The sequence below is a fragment of the Alligator mississippiensis genome, chromosome 2 (assembly GCF_030867095.1).
Source record: "Alligator mississippiensis isolate rAllMis1 chromosome 2, rAllMis1, whole genome shotgun sequence".
NCBI classification, from domain to species: domain Eukaryota; kingdom Metazoa; phylum Chordata; order Crocodylia; family Alligatoridae; genus Alligator; species Alligator mississippiensis.
Window position 1 is genome coordinate 185396725 of NC_081825.1, and position 24901 is coordinate 185421625.

The 24901-nt window shown below is 45.3% G+C and overlaps 1 protein-coding gene across 7 annotated transcripts in view; it reads right to left on the reverse strand.

Moving 5' to 3' along the window:
* CHID1 (chitinase domain containing 1) overlaps positions 1-24901 on the reverse strand; it is a 285318-nt gene that overhangs the window by 252577 nt on the left and 7840 nt on the right. For 6 of the 7 annotated variants that reach the window (XM_059722566.1, XM_059722569.1, XM_059722568.1 and 3 more), the window contains exons 2-7: positions 16919-17075; positions 14639-14788; positions 13553-13685; positions 12409-12453; positions 10891-10997; positions 6546-6607 (exon numbers count right to left, since the gene is read on the reverse strand). In XM_059722566.1, coding sequence (XP_059578549.1) covers positions 6546-6607; positions 10891-10997; positions 12409-12453; positions 13553-13685; positions 14639-14788; positions 16919-17059 — 638 coding nt within the window. In that variant the 5' untranslated portion in view covers positions 17060-17075. Of the gene's footprint in view, positions 1-6545; positions 6608-10890; positions 10998-12408; positions 12454-13552; positions 13686-14638; positions 14789-16918; positions 17076-19418; positions 19574-24901 lie in introns of those variants that run through there. The other variant, XM_059722564.1, reaches the window with a different exon arrangement.

A 24901-nucleotide genomic window follows, 5' to 3' on the forward strand; every position in this document is an offset into this window, starting at 1 on the left:
TGGGAGTGAATTATGGCAAATCTTTAATTAATCAATTAATTTCAGGAATCCATATGAAGGATAGAACTGCCGACAGAGGTTTCTGTTCCTTCACTCCCACCACCATTAAAGGTGCCTGAAGGTCATCTGCAGGATACCAAGTCCCTGCAGCACATGGTGAAAAAAGCACTTTTTCCAGGCAGCATCCAAGGGATGGTGGCGCCACCTGTCAGCAAACACCTGATGAAATCACAGAAATAACCTGCATAAAAATTTCTAGTGAGCAATAAGTTATATGTATGTAACTGAAAATTTATCTTGGATTTGGGGAAAAAGAAACAATAAAAGATGCAGTGAATTTAGGCATGAGACTCGTGAAAAAGTGACATGTGTCCTGAAGTCTCCAGTAACTAACAAACCACCTGAAAATAGACAGCGTTACCTTGCCTTCTTAATATTCCTAGCTTGTTATATTTCCCAAACATTAATATGTCACAGGGATGAAAAATGTGGCATTTTATCCCCAAATCTGCCAAGCAACTTTTAGATGAGGTATATACAGACAATTTACGATTAACAATTATTGGAAAGCATGCAACTTTTTGCAATTCTGAAAAACTCCTCCCTCCCTCAACTCTACAGTCATTCACTCCCCTCAACACAAAAAGCAAGAGAGCCTTTGAAATGGACTATTTCATATGAAAGACTAAATTCAATCAAAATACCATCCATCAAAAGACATAGGGATCAACTTCCTGTGCAGAAGTCTGAAATGGAGAGATGATGAAATTTGTCCTCCCCCATTACTTCCAATGGTTCTTAGCACAGGCATGGTAGTGAATCTCACCTAAAGAATGCATGAGTGAAACCAAGGGGAAGAAAATTCTTCTCACAAGCAAGCAGCAAGGGGTAAGGAGGAACAGGCTGTAGAAAGAACAGACTGAATGTCAAATCAGGCAGCTGTTGGAAAAGTGGGTCACACAGGTTACTTCTGAACTGAGAAGTGGACACTAAATGGACAAATCCAGTGATGCAGTGTTCAGTGAACATGTACATCCCCCCCCCCCCACTACACGTTTAGTACTAAATTGAGAAGTGCTTCAATTCTTTTCTATAGTGTTGGATTGACTGGGATGGTCCAGGAAAAAAAGCAACAGGCAAAGATTTCTGTGGGTGATACCCCATATTGGAACAACTGTATAGCTGGGAAGGATATAAACAAGCTTCAAGGTATAGCTGTATCCCTTCATTGGATCTCTTGCCTCCATGCCTGAGAACTGAGGAAGGATACAGTGGTACCCCAAAGCTTGTCTAGTCCTTCCCAACTATAGCGCTGGTCTAGTAAAGGATAAAGTCGCCCATAAAAAAAATCCTTGCTTTTTTTTCTTTTCTATAGAGTTGAGGCAGTTTCAGATGAAATGAAGTTCAAGGTATATTAAAAACCAGTAGTCTTGGCAGTTTATATACAAAAGGTCAAAAAAAGACAGAGAAGAGATGGAATGAATTTTAATAGGACAAGAAGAGACAGAGCTCGAGCAAACAGGTTCAGCTCCAGCCAGAACTGGAATGCTGGCAATACAAACTTTTTGCTCTTGAAAACAAAATGAGAGGCCCATATTGGTTCCCCTTCACAAAAAGGGTAAAGAAGGGGAACCTCAGAACTCAGAATTTCAAGTCCCAGTGCAGCTAGCAATGTAGTGCACCTGCACTAAAAAGAACCAGCTGAAGTGAAAGGGACAGCAGGCATTTTGGCCCAGCAAGCAGAGATGAATATAAAGATTTAACTCAGCTAGATGCCTTACCAAGAAAGGGTATTTTTGTTTTGTTTAAGTAGTAACCCCCTTGCCTTTAAACATTCCTATATAGGCAGACATACATATACATATAATGAACTGAAAAGCATCTAGAAGAATCCTTAATCAGCCAGTTATACTCTATGTCGCTAATTATAATGGAGGTTTTTGTTACAGAGTTAAATCAGAAGGTAGTGTTAGGGGAAGCAAGCAAAAAAAAAAAAAAAAAAGAGCAACAGGTGTCTGTACAAGGAACAGCCAAATAGAATAACTGGATTGACAGCCATAATGAATAATGAATGCCCCAAGTTTGGGGTCATAGCAGTTTTGCTTAAGCAAGAAATAAGTGATTAAAAAAAAAAAAAAAAAAATCACTATTAGACCTAAGCTAAGAAGAAGAAAAAAAAAAGAAGTGGGACATTTTAGTGAGCTAGATTGCATAGAGGAGCTTAGACCAAGAATGTACAGGTTGGCAAGCTGCATATGCCCACTTGAGACACTCAAATTCTCCCAACCAGTTAGAGATGAGCTGGGTGCCAGGGAGCTATCAAACTATTGCGAGGAAAGGTTAAGGAGTAGAAAAACAGAAATGTGTATAGAGGTGCTTATTGTTCGTTTGGGCTTTCTTTGCTCTTCTCTCTCTCTCCCCCCATGTTTTGTACCTCTGCTTGAAGGCATAAAACAAAAGTATTTTGACGAAGTTGTTTCTGAGCTACTTTTAACCAACAGAGTCTAGCCACCAAGCAGCCACCTTGTCATTTTGATTTTTCCAATGGACTTCAAGGAGGTAGCACTTTTAACCGAAATGCCATTTAAGTATGTAACCATTCCGACAGCTCTAGAACTTATTTTCATTCACATCTGCACAATGCCAATGATGGTTCGAAGAAAAAAAAATTCCAGGGGCAGGGAGTATTGTTTGCTTGCTTGTTTATACATAGGTTGGACCAAAACTATTGAACAACCAATAAATGGGCACCTAACAATCCGTTACAAATTCCTGGTAGTCAGCTGTTGGTTGCCAAACTCAAACAGGGATGTAGACTTAATGGCCGCAGGCCAGCTCATTTCTACAGCCTATAAAACAGTCACAGGTGCGACTGCAGTCCCATACCAGTAAGACAGGTTTCTCTGTTGGCTTGCCACCACAGTTTAAGAATTTAGCTGTTTTCTGCTTTCAGAGATTCACAGGAGTTCCACTATGATCTTACAGATTCTTTGAGGTCAGATTCCAAAAAAGGACAGCCTAACCTATTCAGATGAAACAAAGATTCAGAGGACCTTTCTGCACAATCCAACAACAAAAACCAATATTCTATATGAAAGTATGCATAAATCACTGTTCTGTCAAAGGTCCTACTTGCTTACAGGTATAGGAGTTCATTCTTATGCGAACATCCAGCTTCATCTTCTCCTACCTTCTGATACCAATAATAAAACATCAGAAGTGAAAGTTTTTACTTCTGAAATACAATCTGTTGGAAACCAGTTTGTGCAATGTAGCAATTATGTTACAATACTGCCACCATGTGGTTTGACTGAAGACAGACACAGCCTCATACCAGTATTTTTTGTTTTTTCTGGTGAGCAGCAGAAATCCATGAAGGCTTATCCACAAAAAGTATGCATGAAAACAAGTGGTGTGGCGACGGGGGGGGGGGGGGGGCATGCCCCCAGGCACTGGCCTGGGTGGGGGCGCTGGCCAGGCCCTCCGAGGGGTACTTGGTCCCCTGGCAACACTTCCGGTTTTGCCACGGGCGTGCCTAGGCTCAAAAAAAAAATCAGCCGCTGGGGGACTGCAAATGCAAGCATTGACCCCGGATGCTGGAGACCCACTCTACGCCACCGATGAAAACCTAGTCTTCTAATTTCACCCCATGCACTAAAGCAAAAGACAAGAGCCATCTTGCTTAAGCAGTAAGTTAGCTCATTTGCACAAGCTAAATCAGAAATTGGTGCTTTAAACTACTGAATGTTTACCTGTCCCAAGAAGGGTGAAAAGATAGTCTGCTGCTATGAATACAGAGATAGGAGTAAGCTTACAAGTACAGTGGTTACAGCAGGGGCAAGCTTGTTGAAAGGAATGCCACAGCACCATAGGGCGAGACCACGGGTAGGCAATCATTTGGGCTGGAGGGTCACTTAACGAGTTTCCTTGAGCTGTTGAAGGATGCACATGCACACCTCCCTTCTCCAAGTCCCCAGCATAGGGCTGGGTCAGGCAGCTGCACTCTTATGACCTTAAGTGGCACACAGCAACACAGTACAGCACCAGCCCAGCTATGTGTCAGGGACTTGGGGCAGGAAAGAGGATGTAGGGAGAAGCAGGCCAAAAGCTGCAAGTTAGTACAACACCAGCCCAGCCAGACCCAGATGTGTTCCCTACTTCTCCCTGCACCCACTGCCCCACCCCAAGTTGCCAGCATGCAGCCAAGCAGGGCCATTGCCACACTATATTTGTCATGCAGAGTGGCATGCAAGTAGGCACAACTGAAGCAGCTTCTGCCTGACCCTGCTGCATGCTGTGAGAATTCTGGGTTAGGCAGAAGCTGTGCCAGGTTCCAGCAGGAGCCATGCCAGCTATACCCAAGTAGCCATGCTGTGTTCCTCTGCATTGTGTTAGTGGCACCTGTATCCCTAACAGACCCTGGCCTGGTCCGGCTCAGCCAACCCGAGGTCCTGACCCTCTTCCCCCACCAGTGGGGAGAGCCATGCCTGAGCTTTGACTTTTCACCAGGGTTCAAGCTGTCTGGTCTGCAAATGGGCACAGGGTCAGAGCTGCATGCAGACAGCCTCACCAGGCAGAAGCCAGTGCCCCCTGCCTTGGAGTGTACATTGAGGGCTGGGGGAACACAGCAGGGCAGGCCAAGCTGGGGAGGATAGTAGCTGCCTGGCCACTGGAGTTGGAGCTGCTGCTGCAGTTGGCTATGGTGAGGGGAAGGGAGAAGGGCAAGAGGAGCTGAAAGCCAGGACAGCTGTGGGCCAGATAAAATTCTCCAGAGGAACAGCTGTGGTCCAGACAGAATCATCTGGCAGAGAGAAAGCAGATTCTGAAAGAAACGCAACTGTTCATAAACTTCTTAAAGTCACCCCAAAGTCTTGCTAATGCACAAAAAAAAAAAAATCAAGCTATTGCACCCAACCTTGGAAACATACCAAACGAAGTGAACTCTCCCTATAATTTAGTCAGCAACCTCCCTTATGCTATGTCATTTTGGGCGATTCGCAATTTAGACTTTGAGTGTATTATTTACATTTAAAATTGGTCTCTAGTTGCTGTTAGCATTTTTTTTTTTTTAATTGAGAGCTTTAAGTTAGTCTTACCTTTCATGATAGTGCATTGTTATGGTTGTGGAATAGGAAGACTCAGCTCTGTTAGGGCCAGAATATGAAGTTTCCTCTTATCCCACAAACTTAATCCTACAGGAGTTGCCCTGGTTTGGTTCTCTGCCTCTACTTCACCCTATCAAATAAGCTTCCCACTAGCTACAATGTCTTCTATTACCAGTTTTATTCAGCTCCACAATGTCAGTGATGCACACCAAGTCAGTGTCCACACACACAACAATTATTACAATTCAATCCAGATTAAAGTAGAATAGGTATTTATTAAAAATAAGAAAACAGTTTACCCTTGAACAGCAAGACTCTGCATCCTACCTGTGGAGTTCTAGTCTAGAGGACTAGTCTGGCAGTCCTTTGTCAGGGTTTTTTCTTATTTCAGGAAGAGGTTTGCTAAGTAAGGGGCCACATACTTGGTCACCCATTAGAAAAAAGCCTGAACTGCTAATTCTCTTCAAGAACACATGCATCCACCCTTATAAACCAGGAGGGACTTGTTTTTACTTGGGAAATCTTGGCATTGCTATCTGAGCAGTGGCCAAGTTAATATACAGCTCCCAACTCTGCATCAGAAGGGTCATTAAAACCCTTTTAGGGACTGTCTCAATTAGAGGATCCGGGTGAGGTCAAGTCAGGCATTAACATGATTGGTTACCCAACATGCTGCCAATCAGAAGGTATGTCTTATTTGCATAAATGTTTCAGGCCCCAGGAAGTTGTTCTTCCACTGGCAATGTCTATATTGTGAATCTACAGATAAACCCATTGTTCATATTATATTGTGCTTTACAGGACCAAAACCCTAGTTTCAGTCAAGTACTCAAACATGGCACCAAAAAACAAAAACAACAACAAAAACAGACAGATAACCAAGTTTAAGCAATTGTAGAAACAATTGGGCAACTTCACACAGGAAGTCTTTACAAATCCTTCTCAAGTCTTAACCTCTCCGAACTTTTGAGGCTCTCCCAATTACGCCCCCAAAATTCAGGCCTGTTCACAGATACAAAAGCATATGCTTCCCTGCTGCATAATGAAATTGAAGAGCACTGTTTTTTTTGTTGAACTGAAAAAGTATTTTAAAAAGTTAGTGCTATGTGAAGGAATGGCAGGAGGGCAGTGGGCTACTGTTCTTTAAAAGACCATACTGTTAAATATGATTGCAATTTCACTACAATTCAACAGTTCCATTGTGAGGAAATACTTGGCTCAAATTTAAGAGTTTACAGGAGGTGGGAGGGTGCTATTCCCTTTTTCCTAATCTTAAACACACCTAGCATTTTATTAAGAAAGAGTCCTCCCCAACTGCACCATAAATACAAACTAACCTCCCTCCTTACCTGCAAGTAAGGAATTAAAATCCAACCTGAATTTAAGATTCTATTTTAGAAACTATGTTTCAAGCTCTTCACCCTAAAGACTCGTACATACTTTTGCTTTTGATTTCCCAGCTGACTCCAGGCTTCAACTACAAAGCCATCAAAGTTTTCATCCTGAAATGAATTGACAAAAAGTACAACATAAACAAGGTGGCTTCAGTGGTCATCTTACTAGCCCATAATCCACACATTAGTTCCATGGAAGTTTCATGGCCATTTGTTTCAAGTTTTTTTCCATGGTATAAGCAGGAAACAGCATATATGTAATGTTTAGTGTAGTATGCTACATGGAAATATGATACTGGACTATTTGTGAAAGTGTGACAGACAAAATTATTTTCCACATTTTAAACACTATGAATGAGGTTTCCATCCAAGCAGAGATTACCCCACTTAGCAGCAAAAGCAACTTTTACTGGGCAAGTATTTGGACACGCGGAAATACATGTTTTTTATCAATTTTTTGAAAAAATTGGCGAGCTATTAACAGCCAAGACATATACAGTAAAGTCAGGAAAAAGCAGTCTTGATTTAAAGATGAAAGTGCTTACAAATACAACAGAGTCATTTATCTAAACTCTGTTTATCCAAATGCATGGCATATTACCAACTGATGTTGTGTGTAATGGAAATCACAGCAATGGCAACTAAGAAAGAACTGCTCAATGAGGGGGGACAATAAATAAAAATATGCACCATTTTCTATTTTACTGATTCCGTTATGAAACTTTTTGCTTACAGCATTGGAATATATTTAATAAGCATTCCATTAACAAAATGGTTTGATTTTAGGAAAAGGTTTTGTACTCAATCAGTTTGAATAAATTGAGGCTACATGACAAACCAAAATCTATAAATATTAGGATATGTAAAGCAAGAGAAGAGATTACTAAACTGATTACAGTCAGAAGCGGACTGGCCAAGTTCGCCGATGACACCAAACTCTGGGGCAAAGCATCCACACCAGAAGACAGGCGGGTGATCCAGGCTGACCTGGACAGGCTCAGCAAGTGGGCGGATGAGAATCTGATGGTGTTCAACGCCGATAAATGCAAGGTTCTCCACCTTGGGAAGAAAAACCCGCAGCATCCTTATAGGCTCGGCAGTGCTATGTTGGCTAGCACTATGGAAGAAAGAGACTTGGGGGTCATCATTGACCACAAGATGAACATGAGCCTGCAATGCGATGTGGCGGCTAGTAAAGCAACCAAAATGCTAGCTTGCATCCATAGATGCTTCTCAGGCAAATCCCGGGACGTCATTCTCCCCCTGTACTCGGCCTTAGTGAGGCCGCAGCTGGACTACTGCATCCAGTTTTGGGCTCCACAATTCAAAAAGGATGTGGAGAAGCTTGAGAGAGTCCAGAGAAGAGCCACGCGCATGATCAGAGGTCAGGGAAGCAGACCCTACGATGACAGGCTGAGAGCCCTGGGGCTCTTTAGCCTGGAAAAGCGCAGGCTCAAGGGTGATCTGATGGCCACCTACAAGTTTATCAGGGGCGACCACCAGTATCTGGGGGAACGTTTGTTCACCAGAGCGCCCCAAGGGATGACAAGGTCGAATGGTCACAAACTACTTCAAGATCGTTTCAGGCTGGACATAAGGAAGAATTTCTTTACTGTCCGAGCCCCCAAGGTCTGGAACAGCCTGCCACCGGAGGTGGTTCAAGCGCCTTCTTTGAACACCTTCAAGATGAAACTGGATGCTTATCTTGCTGGGATCCTATGACCCCAGCTGACTTCCTGGCCTTTGGGCAGGGGGCTGGACTCGATGATCTTCTGAGGTCCCTTCCAGCCCTAATGTCTATGAAATCTATGAACAGACAACCAAAGGACTACATTAAATTCCTTTGCTATGGAGGATTTTTTGCTACATTACCTTAACCTAACAATAAGCAGTAAAGGAGCTCAAGTTCTATTCCTTAAAAGTTTCTTTAGGCAATAAAAAGACAATTACTATTTCTAGACGATTCTAGAATTGATATGCTAGAAACTTTTTCATGTTTCCGGTATTTTCCTTTTCTCAATAGCTTAAGCAACATTTCTACCTCTTCCCAAGAGACATTATTTGATAGGTGATGGCTTTGCCTACATTAAGAAAGGCTGAAAGAGACTCCTTTTGCTCAATGAATTGGTATGGACTGTGTTAGCAATACTGGGAAGCCTCCTTAATAAAAGGCAGCCCATCAATTGCTGATCATGTCCATGTCAATTTTATTTTCCCTGTATACTTAGTATATTCAATAGACTCCAAAAACCTCTAATCATGACTGATAGAATGGACTTTATTCTCAGAAAATATTAGTTGATCAGAGTTGTGTTACTGCCTGGAAAACTTTAATGATTTAACTTTTAGAAGTGCACCAATGTAAATTTGGTCCATATCGTATCCGCACAGATAAAAGGCAAATTGACATTAAAATCGGCAATTGGGTTTTTTGGCCGATGTGGCTGATAAGGTCACTGATAAATGCCATGTGCATGTGTGCAGCTGCAGCATGCACACGGCCAGGAGTGCAGCCCAGCAGCTTGGAGAACAGCATCTGGCTGGTAAGTCAGGGGGAAAGGAGGGGGCCAGACCGAGATCCCTGCAGTGAGGGAGGGTTGCAGGACAGACGCATCTCGTTCAATGGGCATGGGGGGTGGCTCCCACTGCCGTGCATATGCCAGGCTAGGCATGGCAGGCATGTGCCCTGCGATCTGTACACAGGGCAAGGACAGGCTGCTCGCTGTGCATTCAGGGCCACGGGCTGCACCCGAGTGGGGCTGGGGCAGGTGCAGCCTCACCCCACCCTAGCTGTGCAGCCCCAGCCCCAGTCTCTCCCTCACCATGGGGGCCTCGATCTGCCTCCCCCCTCCCCTCAGACTTAGCAGCCCAATGCTGCTCTCCAAGCTGCTGAGCTACATATCAGCAGTTGGCTCAGTATGAGCCAATACAGTTAGCCCCCAAAAATCTTTATCGGTGCACCCGTATTTATATCCTTCCAACCCTTGTTTTACTGAGGAAGTGATAACTAGCCATCAGGTTCTGGTTGCTGCCATATCCATTCTTCTGCTATCTGGTGTATAGCCAAACCATTCAGATGCAACTAAAAATAGTATAAGTGCATGGTATAGCTGCTTACGCAGTTAAAGCCTTACCACAAGCTTAGCTACTAAACTATGGCCTATATTTTCATAAAGTCAGCGACTTAAGGTGCCTTGGTTCAAAAGCAGCTAAACTCAGATCCTATCAATAAAAAGTAATAGTCAGAGAGAGTAGTTATTCAACACTATCTATCTGAAGATCAACTCTTAAGATCTTTCAGATTAACCATTCATGAATTTAAAGGCATCCTAATCAGTCATTAGTCAGTGACTATTTAGAGAGTGGACAGTTGCTAGAATTAAGGAGCTTGGGGGAAGGAAACAGAAAGAAACATCAGTTAATGTAGCTTTCCCAAAAATAAATACATGCATGTATTCATTTATCTAAAGAGCTGTGTGCATAAAGGAGCTAGTCCCAAGCCCCCATCCACTGTTCTCTCAATAAGATCCATGTCAACGTGTGACTAGAAGTCAGAGATCTTTCCATTTTAAGATTCTAGTTGCTGCCATCTGTTTAAGATGTGCATATAGCAGTCATTATTTTATGGAAAGAGTGTTGGTTCTCAAAAGCCAAATGCGATCCTCAACTACTAGAACAAGCATCAGTTGCAGCAACTGTAAGCTGGATCACCTGAAGCTAGGATGAGAGTGGCAGGATGTTAGCAAGGCAGAAGATCAGCAAAGGGGAGGTGGGGGCAGGGAGTAAGAGAAGAGTAAGAAGATTCCTGCATTGATCCTATGCACCAATTTCTGGTTCAGCTATACTATTTTAGAACCCAATCTAAAACGTCATTTGGAGGAGATCAAATGAAGTATGCCTCACATATTCCTAAGCCTTTGAAAAACATGCTTAGCTACCCTCACTTTTCAAATTTTCCACCTTTTTACTAGTGCGAATGTCTCGTTTCAGATTCTACCCATTCAGTTTTCTATACTTCTGTCTACCAGATTAGTAGAAATTTAGATTGATCTAGTTATTGCTTAAATCACATCTAATCCAAGTGAAACAGAGCTTTTTAAAATCTCACTGCAAGGGAAGCTTTCCACAGATTTTAAAATTTTGGATAGTTTTTTTTTTTTTACCAACTGTTATGCATCCAAGAGTTCTAATATTACCTAATCTCTCAGATTAAGCGAGTTTAAAGTGTTAGCAGGTACTTTAACATCCTCCCTACTTACTGCTTCATTAGAAATCTTCACATCCAACAGGGCTGCAAACACTTTCCTGGTTCTTTTCCAAATGCTTTACAAAACAGGTGTCAATAAAGGAGATCATACCAGTACACCAAATTAGTATGAGAGTCATTTTACCTTAGCTAGCTGAACCATGACCTGGGAGAGCTCTTCTATCTCATCTTCACTGCCAAAAACACTTTCGAAGTCATGGTAAGACCAGCCATCAAACAAGATTCGAGGAACTGAAATCATAAACATTTGAATTATTTGCTTAATTACAGTTACTTCTATTATGCTAAACTATTCTTAAAGGGGAGGGGAGGCAGCACCCATGCACTCAGAGATCTGCCGTGGTTCTTTATTTCCCTAATCCAGTTAATACAATTAAAATGACTACCCTTAGGTATTACTGTTCTTTTCTTAGAGTGTTGATGTATGAATCTCTCTTACTCTGCATAGACAGATACAGATGCATGACAAACAGGATCAGGGAGGCGATGCTTCCCCCCTATGAGGCACTGGTCAGGTCGCAGTTGGAGTACTGAATCCAGTATTGGGCACCACATTTCAAGAAGGATGCAGAGAATCTTGAGAGGGTTCAGAGGAGGCCACTTGTATGGTCAGAGGCCTGCAAGCAAGGCTCTGTGAAGAGAGACTGATGAACCTACATCTCTTCAGCCTTCGCAAGAGAAAGCTGAGAGGTGATCTTGTGGCTGCCTATTAATTCATCAGAGGAGAGCAGCAGGGAATACGAGATGCTCTATTTACTAGGGCACCCCCTGGAGTAACAAGGAACAATGGCCACAAGTCGACGGAGAGCAGATTTAGGTTGGACATTAGAAAGAACTTCTTCACAGTAAGGGTTGCCAGAATCTGGAATGGGCTTCCAAGGGAGGCGGTGCTCTCCCCTACCTTAGGGGTCTTCAAGAGGAGACTGGACAAGCACCTAGCTGGGGTCATCTGACCCCAGCGCTCTTTCCTGCCCAGGGCAGGGGTCGGACTTGATGACCTACGAAGGTCCCTTCTGACCCTAACGTTTATAAGTCTATGAAAATGTTCCTCCAATCCACTTATTCTCACTACCAGCAACTCATACTCACTTTATACAGAAGTGGTAAACTACTACAGGCTCACAGAACAAGGTAAGCAGTTTAACATATTCTAGTCCTTATAGCAATGCTTCACAACTTTCCTAAAAAATAGGAAGCATTGCAGACACCAGGTTTTGCCACGTTTTTCTTCTGCTCAAAATTCTGTGTCATCCTGCACAAGATTCCAGCTAGGGCATTGCTATATTTCTCTAAGCAAGTCAAGCTTAGGAGTACAGATGCCACACGAAACCTCTCCAAGAGAGAAACGTGGCTGCCAGGAATGAAGAGGGAAGAAATACAAACCAAGGGGGCAGCAGGTAGGGTGAAACCTCAACACTCCAAAAAGGCATAGCCACTGAATTACTGAGTAAAAGTAGTTGCTTTGATCCCTTTCAGCCTTTTGCCTTGAAATCCCCATAAGACCCATAACCCTTGCTCCATCCCCTTCCCCCACACCCCACTTGTGTATAAAAATTTTCTTTTCATCTGCAAATTGCCATAGACAGAATGGCACATCCCTCCTCCCCCTCTCCCCAAAAACCCCACTTAAATGGAGGCTTACCTATTTTGATGTTTTTAGCATTTTTTCTGACATCCTTTATCCAGCCTATCAAAATGAAGTCAAACAATTAAACAGCTATTAAGTTAACTATATCTGAGACATCCACACCTTTAACCAAACAAAACCCAGTAAGGTTGTTATTTTGCATCGTGCTATTGGAAGAGCAACTTCTCGGGCATCAAGAAGATAGCACTAGAGTCTTGATTCCATGAAGCATTATTTAAATCAACACTATAAACTTCAACATTTGTCCACTGTTGACAGACTTTTTTTTTTTTTTAAACTTATTTATTATGCCATGATATTGCAGCATCCTGAGGCTCTGACATTTTTGCAAGCATGAAGCATCCTCAGAAGGAAAATTTTAAGTAAAATGATATTTGAAACTCTGTGCTAGCTTCATCAGGATCATCTCACTGATGTGGTAAGTTGGGCAGGCCATGATCAGAATTATTATCTCTTCTTCAGAATTAGTCTCCAGAGATAGCTTTTCTTTAGAGATAACTTTGTTCCATTATGGTTTCCTGGCACCCAAGCCATTACCAAAAATAAATTTAAATAGCATAAAGCCTGAAAATTCAGCTAGGAAGAGATTTCCCACCCCGTTTGTTCCTCATTCTCTGGAATTTCTAGACTGGCTTCCTCCATGAAGAAATTCAATACACTATAGAAGAGTCATCTTTTGTACAAGCTACTCCAAAATACTTCATAGTTAAGTGAGGAGATGTCTCCAAGGAAAAGAAATATGGAGTATATAATTACATGGTGCAAACTCCAAGAACAGATAAAAATGGACTGAATGAAAAACACGGACATGCACTACTACCTCTGCCTGTCTCCCCTTCCCACCCCTACACTGTGCCTCCTTTAACCAGGTATTTAGTATTCCCTACCCTTCCACTGATTTCCATGGGCAAACAGGACAATTTATTCTTTGGTAAAATACCTCCCTTTCCCCCCCATCTCCCCCCCGCCTTTTTTTTTTTTTTTTTTTTTTAAACAGTCAAATAAAATCCTACCTCAAAAGCAAAGACAAGTCTGTATCAGTATATTGCCAAGCTTTATAAGTTAATATTTTCCGTTCAGCCCAGAGCAATACTAGCATGCCATCTATAAATAATATATAAAGCAAGAATAAGATAACCTTGGTCAGCATCATGAAGCCCACTGAACTGGAACCGTTCCTTGCCCTTTCTTTTCACTTGGAGCCAGACTGGCGAGATGGATGTAAACTTGTTTCCAAACGTTTTAGCAATGTCATATCCATGGCTGTTCCACTTGCAAAAAAGGGGAAAAAAAGGACATCAAAACAAGATCTACAGCAGACTTTACTACTCGCCAGATTTAAGTTCTTCCGTATGATGCAGATAAAAGTGTTTGAAGGATTCCTATGGGACAGTTTGTGGAATTTTCAGTAAGCCCTCTGGGATGTTTGAAGAGCTTCAATTACTCTATATCAGTTAAGGAATGCGCATTAGAAATTGCCTGCAATTTGTATGAGTGGGATCATTTCAGCAGGGGCTTGCACATTCACCCATCATAACTACAACTTTTACTTAAATTAAGACACATGGGGAGCATCATATTAATAGGTTATACATTTCCAATGTCCAACGGAAGTCAAGTGGAATTCAAAGAGACATCTACTTCTCCTGTAAATGACAAAGTCAGACAGACAAGTTAACCTCTGTATGAAGTGTCAGAAATTATTCTAGATGGATTTATACAAGTTGCCTAGAATACTAATGAATTAGCACAACAGAAGTAGGGGACTAGCTAATAGTAGCAGAACAAATTGTGTAAAAATATTATTTGCATTCTACAGCTACACATTATTACAGAATGCAAGCATATTGCAATCTCATATTACTACCATGGGACAACAGAGTGCGTCTCTCTCCACTGGCAAACTGAAGAAACAAGCTTAAGACAAAAAAGGTCATGAAGTCTTGTGGTAGAAGAGAGACTTGAAGCAAGGTCCAAATCCCAAAATGCTTCTCCCCCTTCCCCCACAGCTGCACTCTGGCCAAGTATTAGAAATAGCCATACCACTATAAGAAAACTCAAGTGATAGATGCTATTTTGCACCCAATGCTAAACCTATGCATCAAGACTGAAGAGAAAAAAAGATTAGCAACTTATTAGCCTGCTGGGCTTTCAATCAAAGTGCGCCAAAGTCCAAGGTCAAGTGTCTGGCATGTTTTGGGTTTTTGGTTTTTAAACTACTTACAGGGGTGATATATCCCAGAACATCTCCTGAGAAGTGTCTCTCCTTCACTTTCTTGGCACAGTAACTTTTGTGTTCCAATATAATATCTTTCGCCTTCGGATCAGTTGTTACCAGACCCCGGTCCTGTACTGTTTTGTCTGAATGCACTGTCTAAGGGGAAACCAAAACATACACACTTCTATGAAGTCAGTTAAGGAAAGTAAAAGTCTTTAAAAATTAATGTAGAGACTTTAATTGCATCATTAAAGCTTTGAACATTCCCTGTAAATATTGCTGCTTTGCATAGTTAAAAAGCAGAAAAGCAGTTGGAAATGCTTTATCAACATCAATAACAGTTAAAGACTTATGTTGTATGACTTCCCCCTATAAACAAAACCAAAAACTGAACACGCATACACCCACACCAATAGGCTCCAGAAAGGAGGAAAGCCAAGACACTATACACGATTAGTAGAGGAGTGCGAAGCGGGCCCAATTCGATTTGGATCACTGTCCCCCGATTCGATTCGGCTGAAACAATCTCCTATTCTGAGAATCAGCAATTCTGACAGACACAGCTTTAAATCCTTTTCGCTACATGCCTTGAGGTACCAGTGCGGCTTGTGAACACCGTGATGCTGGGGTGGATCGAACATCCTACAGGAGTTCTGGGGGACCCTCCAAGTGCTCAGCAGTAAACCCAGAAATGGAAGTACTTCCGGTCCACTTTCACTGAGCCCCCCCACGCCCCCCAGCTCAGCAATTGACCCCAGGTACCCCCCCGACCCAAAAGGCACCAGTCGCCGAGCAGGGGGGGCCCCCAGCACACTCTCTGGTGGACCTGGAAATGGCCTGTGCTTCTGGTCCACTTCCAGGTTTGCTGCCACGTGCGCTGGGGAGCCCCACCCCCATGCGGCTAGCAGAAGCGCCAGTGCCGGCCAATTGCTGCAGTTACTTCTGAGTGGCTGTGGCCACTTCTGGGAGCAGCTGCAGTGATCGGCCGGCACTTGCTCCCAGAAGCGGCTACAGAGATCGCAGTGATCAGCTGTCATGGGATTGCCCAGGGGGGACCCCCAGTTGGCAGGACTGGCCTCAGGGGGGGCACATGCCCCACCTAACGAAAGCAGCTCCAGTCACCCATGATGGGTAACAAAGTACCAGGGTAATAGCGGCTGTGATGGGGTGACTAGTGAGAACCTGTGACATCACTATATGAAGGCTTCTCAGTGAGATTTGGGGGGGAAGTAAGATGTATAAATAGCTAAAGCAGTAGAGCTTAACACTTGAGAAGCAAAAAAAGCAAAACGACACCAAATTGCTGTGATTGCAATCCCCGGTACTATGAAAAACACCTGGTCAGCTGGGTCATCATATCATTTGGAAGGCCCATGTAAGGATACCTTTGTAAAACTGTTTGGAGTTTTGTCTTAGTATTGCTTATGTATTTAATAAGTTTTGAATCCGAGGCCACAACAGCCTCAACAATCAGTTTATTCCATCCATGTCACACCTCAATCAAAATTCAGTGCAACACCCAGTGCTACAATAACTTAAGATCAAAAGTAAGAGTGGAACTTTTAAACCTTAAGTATTCACGTTAAGAAGGAGAGATCATAAAACTGAAGATCAAGTTTCCACATGTTTACTTTGAACACTTAGCTGCACCTCGCTAATCCATTTCACTCATGGCATACATGGCTATTCCAGGCTCTTTAAGCAGAGGCAATGGGGAAAATTTAAACAAGCACAAAGTAGTAACACGCACAAGGGGCAAGAAGTAACTTGAGCATATCTGATCCTGTTGTTTACAGGTCTGCACAAACCACCAGGCTTTCACAGGTATTGAACTACCTTTGGTTTAACTGCAAAACAACTAGTACAATAGAACAGCTGCTGGTAGCCTTTTCACGCGGTGGGCTAGAATGACCCAGCCTGGGTCAGAATCCAGCCACTACCACCACTTTGCTCCATGGCAGTATGGAGAGAGCTCCCACAGCCTGAGTCCCCCCACTACTAATTTGACCCATGGATGCAGCAGTAGAGGGCACTTAAAATGTTCAAGTTAAAAAAAAAGGTGGAGGGAGGGAATGGGACATTACTGTACTTAACTTTGAAACTATCAGTTTAAGTAGGAAGGGCTAAGGCTGTTCCTTGTTAGCTTATGGTTATTGATGTTGGCCATTTCTTACCAAGGTGTTAAGGAAATGCAAGTAGAAAATCCTTTCAATATCTGCCAAGACTTGCTAAATCACTTGAAGTATGACTTACCACAAAAAAAAAACAAACCACTAGTCCTCCTACCTTTTCCTCCAGCGCTTTTGAAGCACTTTTCTTGGCATCCGTCTTTGACAATGTAGCAGTAACCAGATGGCAAGCCAAACCAAAAGCAAGTGCAACACAGAGAAGTTTCATGGTACATAGTTTCCAGTCAAGGAAAGCCATTGTTTTATTTTCTCCTCTGTTAAGACAAACAACAGTTTAATAGGACTCAGTGTCTCTTATATAAAGACTTTGATTTGCTAAATGAAACTGGAAGTTCATAACGCATTTTGCCCACTAGAATCTCACACTGTCACATTTTCTAAAAAGCAGTATGCTATAAGAGTGAAAGAAGCTTGTAGCGGGGTTTGGGTTAGCCCAGCTCTGCCAGGCTCACATTAGTCCTTTAACACCCCCCCCCCCGCGATTCCTTTAATCTGGTCCCAGCAACACAGTCTTCTCTGGGCCCCTAAACACAGGGATTTATTGCCCTGGGTTTTCTGCTCCACAGGGCTCAGCCAAATGTATAAGCAACCAAAAATAAAGGCAGCCTTAGCTTGGACCCAGCAACACAAGTTTTAAAGCCCTGGGTTGATCTGCACCACAGAGCTCAACAGAAAAATAAAACAATCCAAAAAATCCAAAATGAGCCCCTACTAGCATGGGTTAGTTCTCACCCTGTAGCCTTCCTTCTTCCTTGAAGGAATCCTCTCTCTCTCTCCAACATCAAAAACCCCTCCAGGTCCTTCTCCCCATACTTCCTCCCTGTCCCTTTATTCCCAGTCAGCCAGTCAACTTCCCCTGGCTGATTGCTTGAGCCAGTTGAGTTCCCTTAGGCATGCAGCTCATCAACCCTGCAGCCTGTTATAAGGTTATGTCTTACCTAAAAACTCCACTAGGTAGAACCCCAGTAATGCAAACTAACTATGGAAAATAGCTGCACGCTATTCAAAATGAATAGATACTGATGCTATACTATTTTTAAAAGAGTATCTGCTGAGAAGGCTTTCCAGGAGCCCTTCAAAAGTGCACAGAAAGCAACCAACTGTGGTTGTGAAAGCTGCCTGTACAAACAATGATGTGCCCAATTTGTGATGAAAATTGTGAACAGTCAGTCTCCCAAAGGCCATTCTTCAAGTCATACCAATTCAATTCCAGCATTATGTTATTAATAACAAAACAAAGAAAAAAGTAATCATTATATGCAAGTGAAAAACAGAGTATTTAAACAGGCCCAATGCAGCTTTCTGCTGCACATGGAACGTTCCCATTAAAGTCAATAGCACAGCTAGAAAGCAAAACATACCCTTAATATCACAGGTAAGCCTTGGTGACTTACTTAATAGCTGCACTCTCCACATCAAAACATTTGCGAATGAAACATCTTTCTATTAGGGGTGCACCAATAGAGATTGGGGGCCAATACCAATAGCCAATTTTTAAGGAAGCATATCGGCCAATACCAATCCAAATTCCAATACAGCTGCATTCACCTGGTAAGTCTGTTGTGATGAAAGGGGAGGGGGGAGTGAAGGGGCATGGGCAGGGCAGATCAACACCCTCCCCCCCATGGTGAGGGAGGGAATGGGGTTGAGGTTAGGTTAGGCACTGCCTAGCTGGGCTGGGGCAGGCATGGGACCGAGCCCCAGCTTCTGCCGCTAGCCCGGGAGAGCACGGTTGGGAGGGCTGCACCTGGATCTGTGCAGGGTGAGGCAGGACAGGCTACAGTTCTGGGCTGAGGCCGGGTGCCACGCTGCACTTGGGGCGAGCAGCAATGCCACGGGGGGGGGGGGGGCTATAGCCACCCCAAATTTCATTGTAGCCCCCTCCCAGCACCGCCACTGCCTGCTCCAAACACAGTGTGGCAACCAGCCCTAGCCCACATCTGCAGCCTTACCTGCCCACCTCACACAGATCTGGGACCACCCCCTCCGCGTGCCCTCCCAGGTGAGTGAAAGCAGCAGCGGCAGGAGCCACCAGATGAGAGGCACACAGAGGCAGGAGCCACCCTTCCTTCCCCTCTCACCCCCTGGATGGGCCATGGCTCCGTCCCATGCTTGCCTAACCCTGGATGGGCAGTGCCTACCCCAGCCCCACTCCCTCAAAAATCGGGGGGTAGGCATTGATCTGCCCTTCCCATGCCCCTTCCCTCCCCCTCCCCTTCCACAACAACAGGCTTACCAGCTGTATGCAGCATCTTCACAGAGCCAGGCTGTGCTCCTTGTGGTCTGCATGCTGCACTGTGGCTATGTGCACACATAGGCATTTATCGGTGAAATATTGGCCAGTTCAGGCCAATTTCCGATATAGTCAATTTTCGTTAAATTGGTGCCAGTCCGATATCGGACCAATGCATCAGTGCACCTCTACTTCCTATCCAGAGATCTGGTCATCTCCAATATCCACATACTTCAGTTCTTTACTCCCCCAACCAAGATACCACACCGAGAAGTCTTCTCTTCTCCAGGCTGCTCACAATCACATAAAGCACCAACTGCCCTACCCACTGTATCAATGTAACGTTTACATCGGGGTGTCCAACCTTTTTGAATGTGGGGCCGGATCACGAACTTTTTATTACCCAGTGGACCGGCGAGCCATATTCAAAGACCTCACAGGAAGTGGTATCACATCAGGAAGTGATGTCACGTGACCTTTGACACCAATGAAGTTGCAGGAAGTGACAATGAAATGGGTCTGGAAATGTGGTTTAAAATCCAAAATAAAAACAATATAAAAAGCAAGAATGAAATAATACCAAACACTTGACTAAAATAAACACTTTTGCTTCTACTCACTTATCAATCAATGAAAGCAACATAATGTAAGTCGACAGATAAAACATGGAAAAGATATCAGCCAGAGTGGAAACTAATCAAAGCAACAAAATATGGGCATTTTTGAGAATAATCTTCTTGTTGGTAACACATCTTTAACAAGTAGCAACAAGTTGAACCCCCAATCCCGCACAAAGAGAAACACAGGCAAACACAATCTAAACACTGGACAGTATTTTTACAAAGATTTTTACCTGCTCCAAATTTTCATTGGAGCCCAGATCGTTCATGCTCTATTCTTGAGCATATTGTTCAGTCTTAAAAGGAGCATACAGCACAGCTGCAGAGGGCTCAGCCACAGCTTCCCCTCCCTGGTGCAACCCAGCCAGCCCATCTCACCCCCTATCAAGGGGTGGCTTCCCCATGTGCTGCTGCACTTTCCCCCTACCTGTGCCAGCTGGTCCCAAAAGGCAGGAGGCTCCACTGCCGCTTCTGCTGGCCAGTGCCAACCCAGCTAGGCATCGCCAGCAGCACGTGGGAAGCCAGCTTCAGCTGCATGCTGCCCTGCCCAGCCAGGTTGGCACCGGCCAGCTGCATGCTACTTTCCCTGGCCGGTGCCAACCTGGCTGGGCAGGGCAGCATGCAGCTGAAGCCGGCTTCCCACTATGCGGGCCGGGTCTGACTCCGGGCCCTTTTCGTCGCTCTGCACGCGGGCTGTGGCCAGCAGCCCGGGCAGGCCAGATCGGAGAGGGAGGTCGCCGAGCTAGAATTAGGCACAGACACGTAACGGTTGATTTTAAGGTTGTTTTACTTACACCGAGATGGTCGTGGTGTAGGCTGAGAACTTGCTTGAGTTGCGGTTACAACAAAAAACACGAACACACGTGGAGGTTGCAAGGCTCCACGCAGACAGAACACGAACAATCACGTGGAGCTTGCTAGGCTCCACGCAAACAAACTCCAGATGTCCAGGACAAGCGTGCATTAAACTCGTCATTACGTCTTATAGTAGGCTCCGTTCGAAGACGGGAAGAGGTGGGCGGTGGATCAGGCCGCCAAACTCCTCTGAGCGACACACAGGGTTTCTATTACCCTGCTGCGCACACCCAGAGTCCCCACGAGACGGATGCGGAGTTCTCTTCGGCTTGGGTGGAAACTGCTCAAGCCTCTTATACGGCTAGCAGGCCAATCGCTAGCCGCCACGTGTGAATAATTTAGCACTAGCCAATTGCGGGGCACAAATTTGCATACGACGAGCAGGAAATCTTTGCACCGTGCATTTCCGTGTTGCAAAGGGAAATGCACCCTGCAAAGATCGCTGCAAAGTGGCGGGAACACTCCTTTGCACGTGGGTTCTCTGCGCAGCAGAACTCCTCCATGCAATGAAGTTGCAAACCCACGGGGATAATTCTTAGTGCCGAAGCGCGCGCACGCACACACACACACACACACACACACACACACACACACAATAATCAGAACTTTGGGTCATGACATCCCCCCTTGCTGAAGGCACAATAGAATTATACTTCAAACCCATCATCCGGGTTATTCATAGCTCTGTCAATGGTTCGCGAAACTAAACGAGCAAAAACAAAATCAGTCAACAATAAAAGTTCGTCCTCAAGGGATCGAATCAAATAATAACCGACACACACACATATACATAAAATCACATTCATAACAAGAAACTGAATGATCATGACTTCGGTGGGCGTCATGGTGGAATCGCGCGTCAGGCCTTCTTTCCTTTCCGTGATGTTGTCCCTCTCGGAGCCTCTCTCCACCACGCACTCCGAATCCCTGATCTGTAAAAGAACTCTCTAAAAATGGTTATTCACTACTATTTACAAAATCACACAGGACCGCACAATAATGCAGTCGATTAAACTTATCATCACTATTAAATACAAATATGTCAACGTGATTTTATACTGGACAGCTCTCTCTCTCTCTCTCTCTCTCTTCACACTCAGCAACTCGACAAAATCGTCGAAGAGTCATCATCGCCTTCTTCTGGAAAGTGAAAACCTAACTCGTAGGCTAGCTGCCATTGTCCCGTGTCTCCTAAAATCCGGAGCTGTCTCTTATTAAGTCCAGAATGCTGCAGGAGGTATCCAAACATGCATCTCTCCTCTTGCGTTCTCTGGCGTAATACTGGACGCTTGGATTCGCGGTGTTTCGTGTTCTGAGCCTCAGTCGGGTGTTGACACTCCCGATCACTGGATAGTCTTGGCTCCATTAGGACGCGCAGTCTTGACAACTGATGAAGGAGACTACTCACAGGATGATTGACCAGTGCGTTCAGCACAATTTGCAAAACCACGATGTTTCTTTGCCCGTAAACCTTAAGACAACTATATATGCTGTCGAGAGTCACTGGAACGGTTCCAGGGTCTCGCAGGTGACGGTGAGGCCGCGGTTGCATTCGTTGGAGCGGTGTTAGTCCCAACGTGCATTCTCTTGGGTTCCAGGCGCAATACGAAACTCTGATGATAGCCAGTACAAGCTGTTCTGCACCGGTGTGCTCTGGTCGTCCGTCATGCCATGTGTGGGCCTTCTGTTCGATCACTCCTGCCACAAGCGCTGGAATCGGAATAGGCCAGTGGACGCTAAACGTCACCATGTCGATGTCGGTGACATGTCCCCTACTCCATGAAGCTTGTCTCACCAAGAAGCTTGCTTCTTCCTGGTCCAGGAGGTCGGACCCAAGTTCCACGACTAGACGTCCTAACCACACAGCCAGAGTTTCGTCGGGTCGGATCCTGGATTCTCTACACAAAGTCTGCAGTTTGGCTCTGGAACAAGCGTAATAGGTGGTAGCTTGAACTGCACTCTGCAGACTGATGACCGGGCTGCTCGATACTGCAGGCTGATCAATTTGTTCGCGAGTTGTCGTTGCTGTTGCTGTCGGAGCTGTAGTCATTGTTACAGTGGGAGTCGTTGTTGTTTCAGGCAGGAGGGGCGGATGCACTCCTCTGCTTGACTCTCCCTCCCTTCGGCAGAGGGGCGTGGTCAGCAGAACCGACGCTACATCGCTGGGCGGAGTCAACGGCCGAACCCTCACGGGCTCTCCCGAAGTTCCATCCCTCACTTCCGGCTCCTCCACGCGGTCTTCCCTCTGCTCAGCGCCATCTTGTTGAGGCTTTTCAAGATCCCCTTTCTCAGCCACTTCTTCGACTGCCCGAACGGCCATATGCAGCTGGGTCTTTAAGCTTAAAGTTTCACTCATTAAATCAGCCATAGTTTGGAAGGTTGCATTTAGTTTTCCCCCCTTGTCGCACCATAGGACCACTCTCTCATTTACGGCGCGGTCCTCCGTCTCTGGGTCTTCGCGGAGCTCGGACGGACGCTCTCAACCCCTCAGTCTAGGCACCACCATGCAAGGGGAAAACCAGTCGATTGGCATCATCTCTCCCATCTCTCGGGCACACCGTGAGCAACGGACACGCAGAAGCAGTGGCAGAGCCGTGTGCTGCTCAGGGCTGATGGGCGCAGGTAGGGGGAAAGTGCAGCTGAGCCTCTGCTGCTCTGGCCAGGCTCGTCCCATCCCGAGTGGCACACGGCTCCGCCGCCACTTCTGCTGGCCAGTGCAGACCTGGCCGGGCTCCTCCCATCCCCAGCAGCATGTGGGAAGCCAGTTTCAGCTGCATACTGCTTTTCCCGGCCAGTGCTGGCCCGGCTGGGTCCGTCCCATCTGGAACGGCATGCGGCTGAAGCTGGCTTCCCACGTGCTGCTGGGGACGGGAGGATGCGGGACGGGTCTGCACAGGCCAGCAGAAGCGGCGGCGGAGCCATGTGTCACTCGGGACGGGCCGAATCCGGCCAGAGCAGCAGGGGTTCAGCTGCATTTTCCCCTGCCTGCACTGTTCGCTCCCGAGCTGCACATGGCTCCGCTGCTGCTTCTGCTGGCTGGTGCCAACCTGACCGGCCTCCTCCCGTCCCCAGCAGCACATGGGAAGCCAGCTTCAGCTGCATGCTGCTCCGGATGGGACAGACCTGCCGCCTAGGTCGGCACCAGTCAGAGGCAGCGGCAGAGCCGTGTGCCGCTCGGGATTGACTGGCACAGGTAGGGGGAAAGTGCAGCTGAGCCCCCTGCTGCTCCGGCAGGGCTCATCCTGTCCCAAGAGGCACATGGCTACTCCTCTTCCCACACACACCGCGTCGGCAACGTCAAGCGGACGCGGTGCATGCGGGAACCTTGTCCCTTCCCCAGCCCTTCAGCAGCCATTAGGAAGCTGCTGAGGGGGCTGGGGGAGGGACAAAGGGTGGGAACGAAAGTAAACCATGTTTACTTTCATTTCCCGTCGCAGCACCGCGGGCCACAGAAAATGCCTTGGTGGGCCGTATGGCAACCCGCGGGCAATATGTTGGACAAGCCTGGTTTACATCATTACTTGAAGCCCTGCACAGCTACTCTCAGCCTACATTCCAATATTGTTCCGTCACATCTACCTGCTTTTTAAGATACCAGCAACATTAGATTTCAATATTTCTGTGCTACACTGTCAAAGCTAAACCTATCCAATTCACTTCATGAGACATATTTATCATTCATATGATACTTAAGTTCCAATGGCCATAGCAGAAGTGCTCATGTCATGGCCCTGCTGGATTCTAACAAATCTGTTCATGATGCAAATTCTGCTAAATACCCAATCTCAGAAAGAACAGGAGAAGTTCCAGGTGTAGCTTGTTTACATGCATAAATGTTTTAAATGAATGGCAGACAAGGTTCTTTGGCTAAATCTGATATTTTTTATTAAACCAACTCAAATAGTTGGAAACATACTTCTTTGCAAGCTTTCAGGACAGGTACAAATACCCTCTCAGCCTGGTGAAGGGTGTCTGCAGATGGCCTGTGCTCTTCCTAGATAAAAGTGGTAAAGCAGCCAGAGGGCAGTACATATGCAAGCAAGTCAGTCAATTAAAATTAAGGTGGTCAGTAGGTGAGAGACAGATGGGGGAGAATTAATGTAGCTGTAGTCAATGGATAGCGGTAGGGTGGGGAGGGGTGAAGGAATGGGAATAGCTGGTTAAAAATGGAGGGTTTATGTGGGGAGTCAGATGTTAGGCAGGTTATAAGGTGTCATAAATCCAATGTCTATACAGCAAAAGCTTAGTTATCCAGCACCCATGGGGAATCGGGGGTGCCAGGTAACAAAATATGCCAGTTACCTGAGAGGCCACCTCTCCTGCCACATCTAGTATGCCGCCGTTCCTCCCAACGCAAGGGACAGGGAGGGGG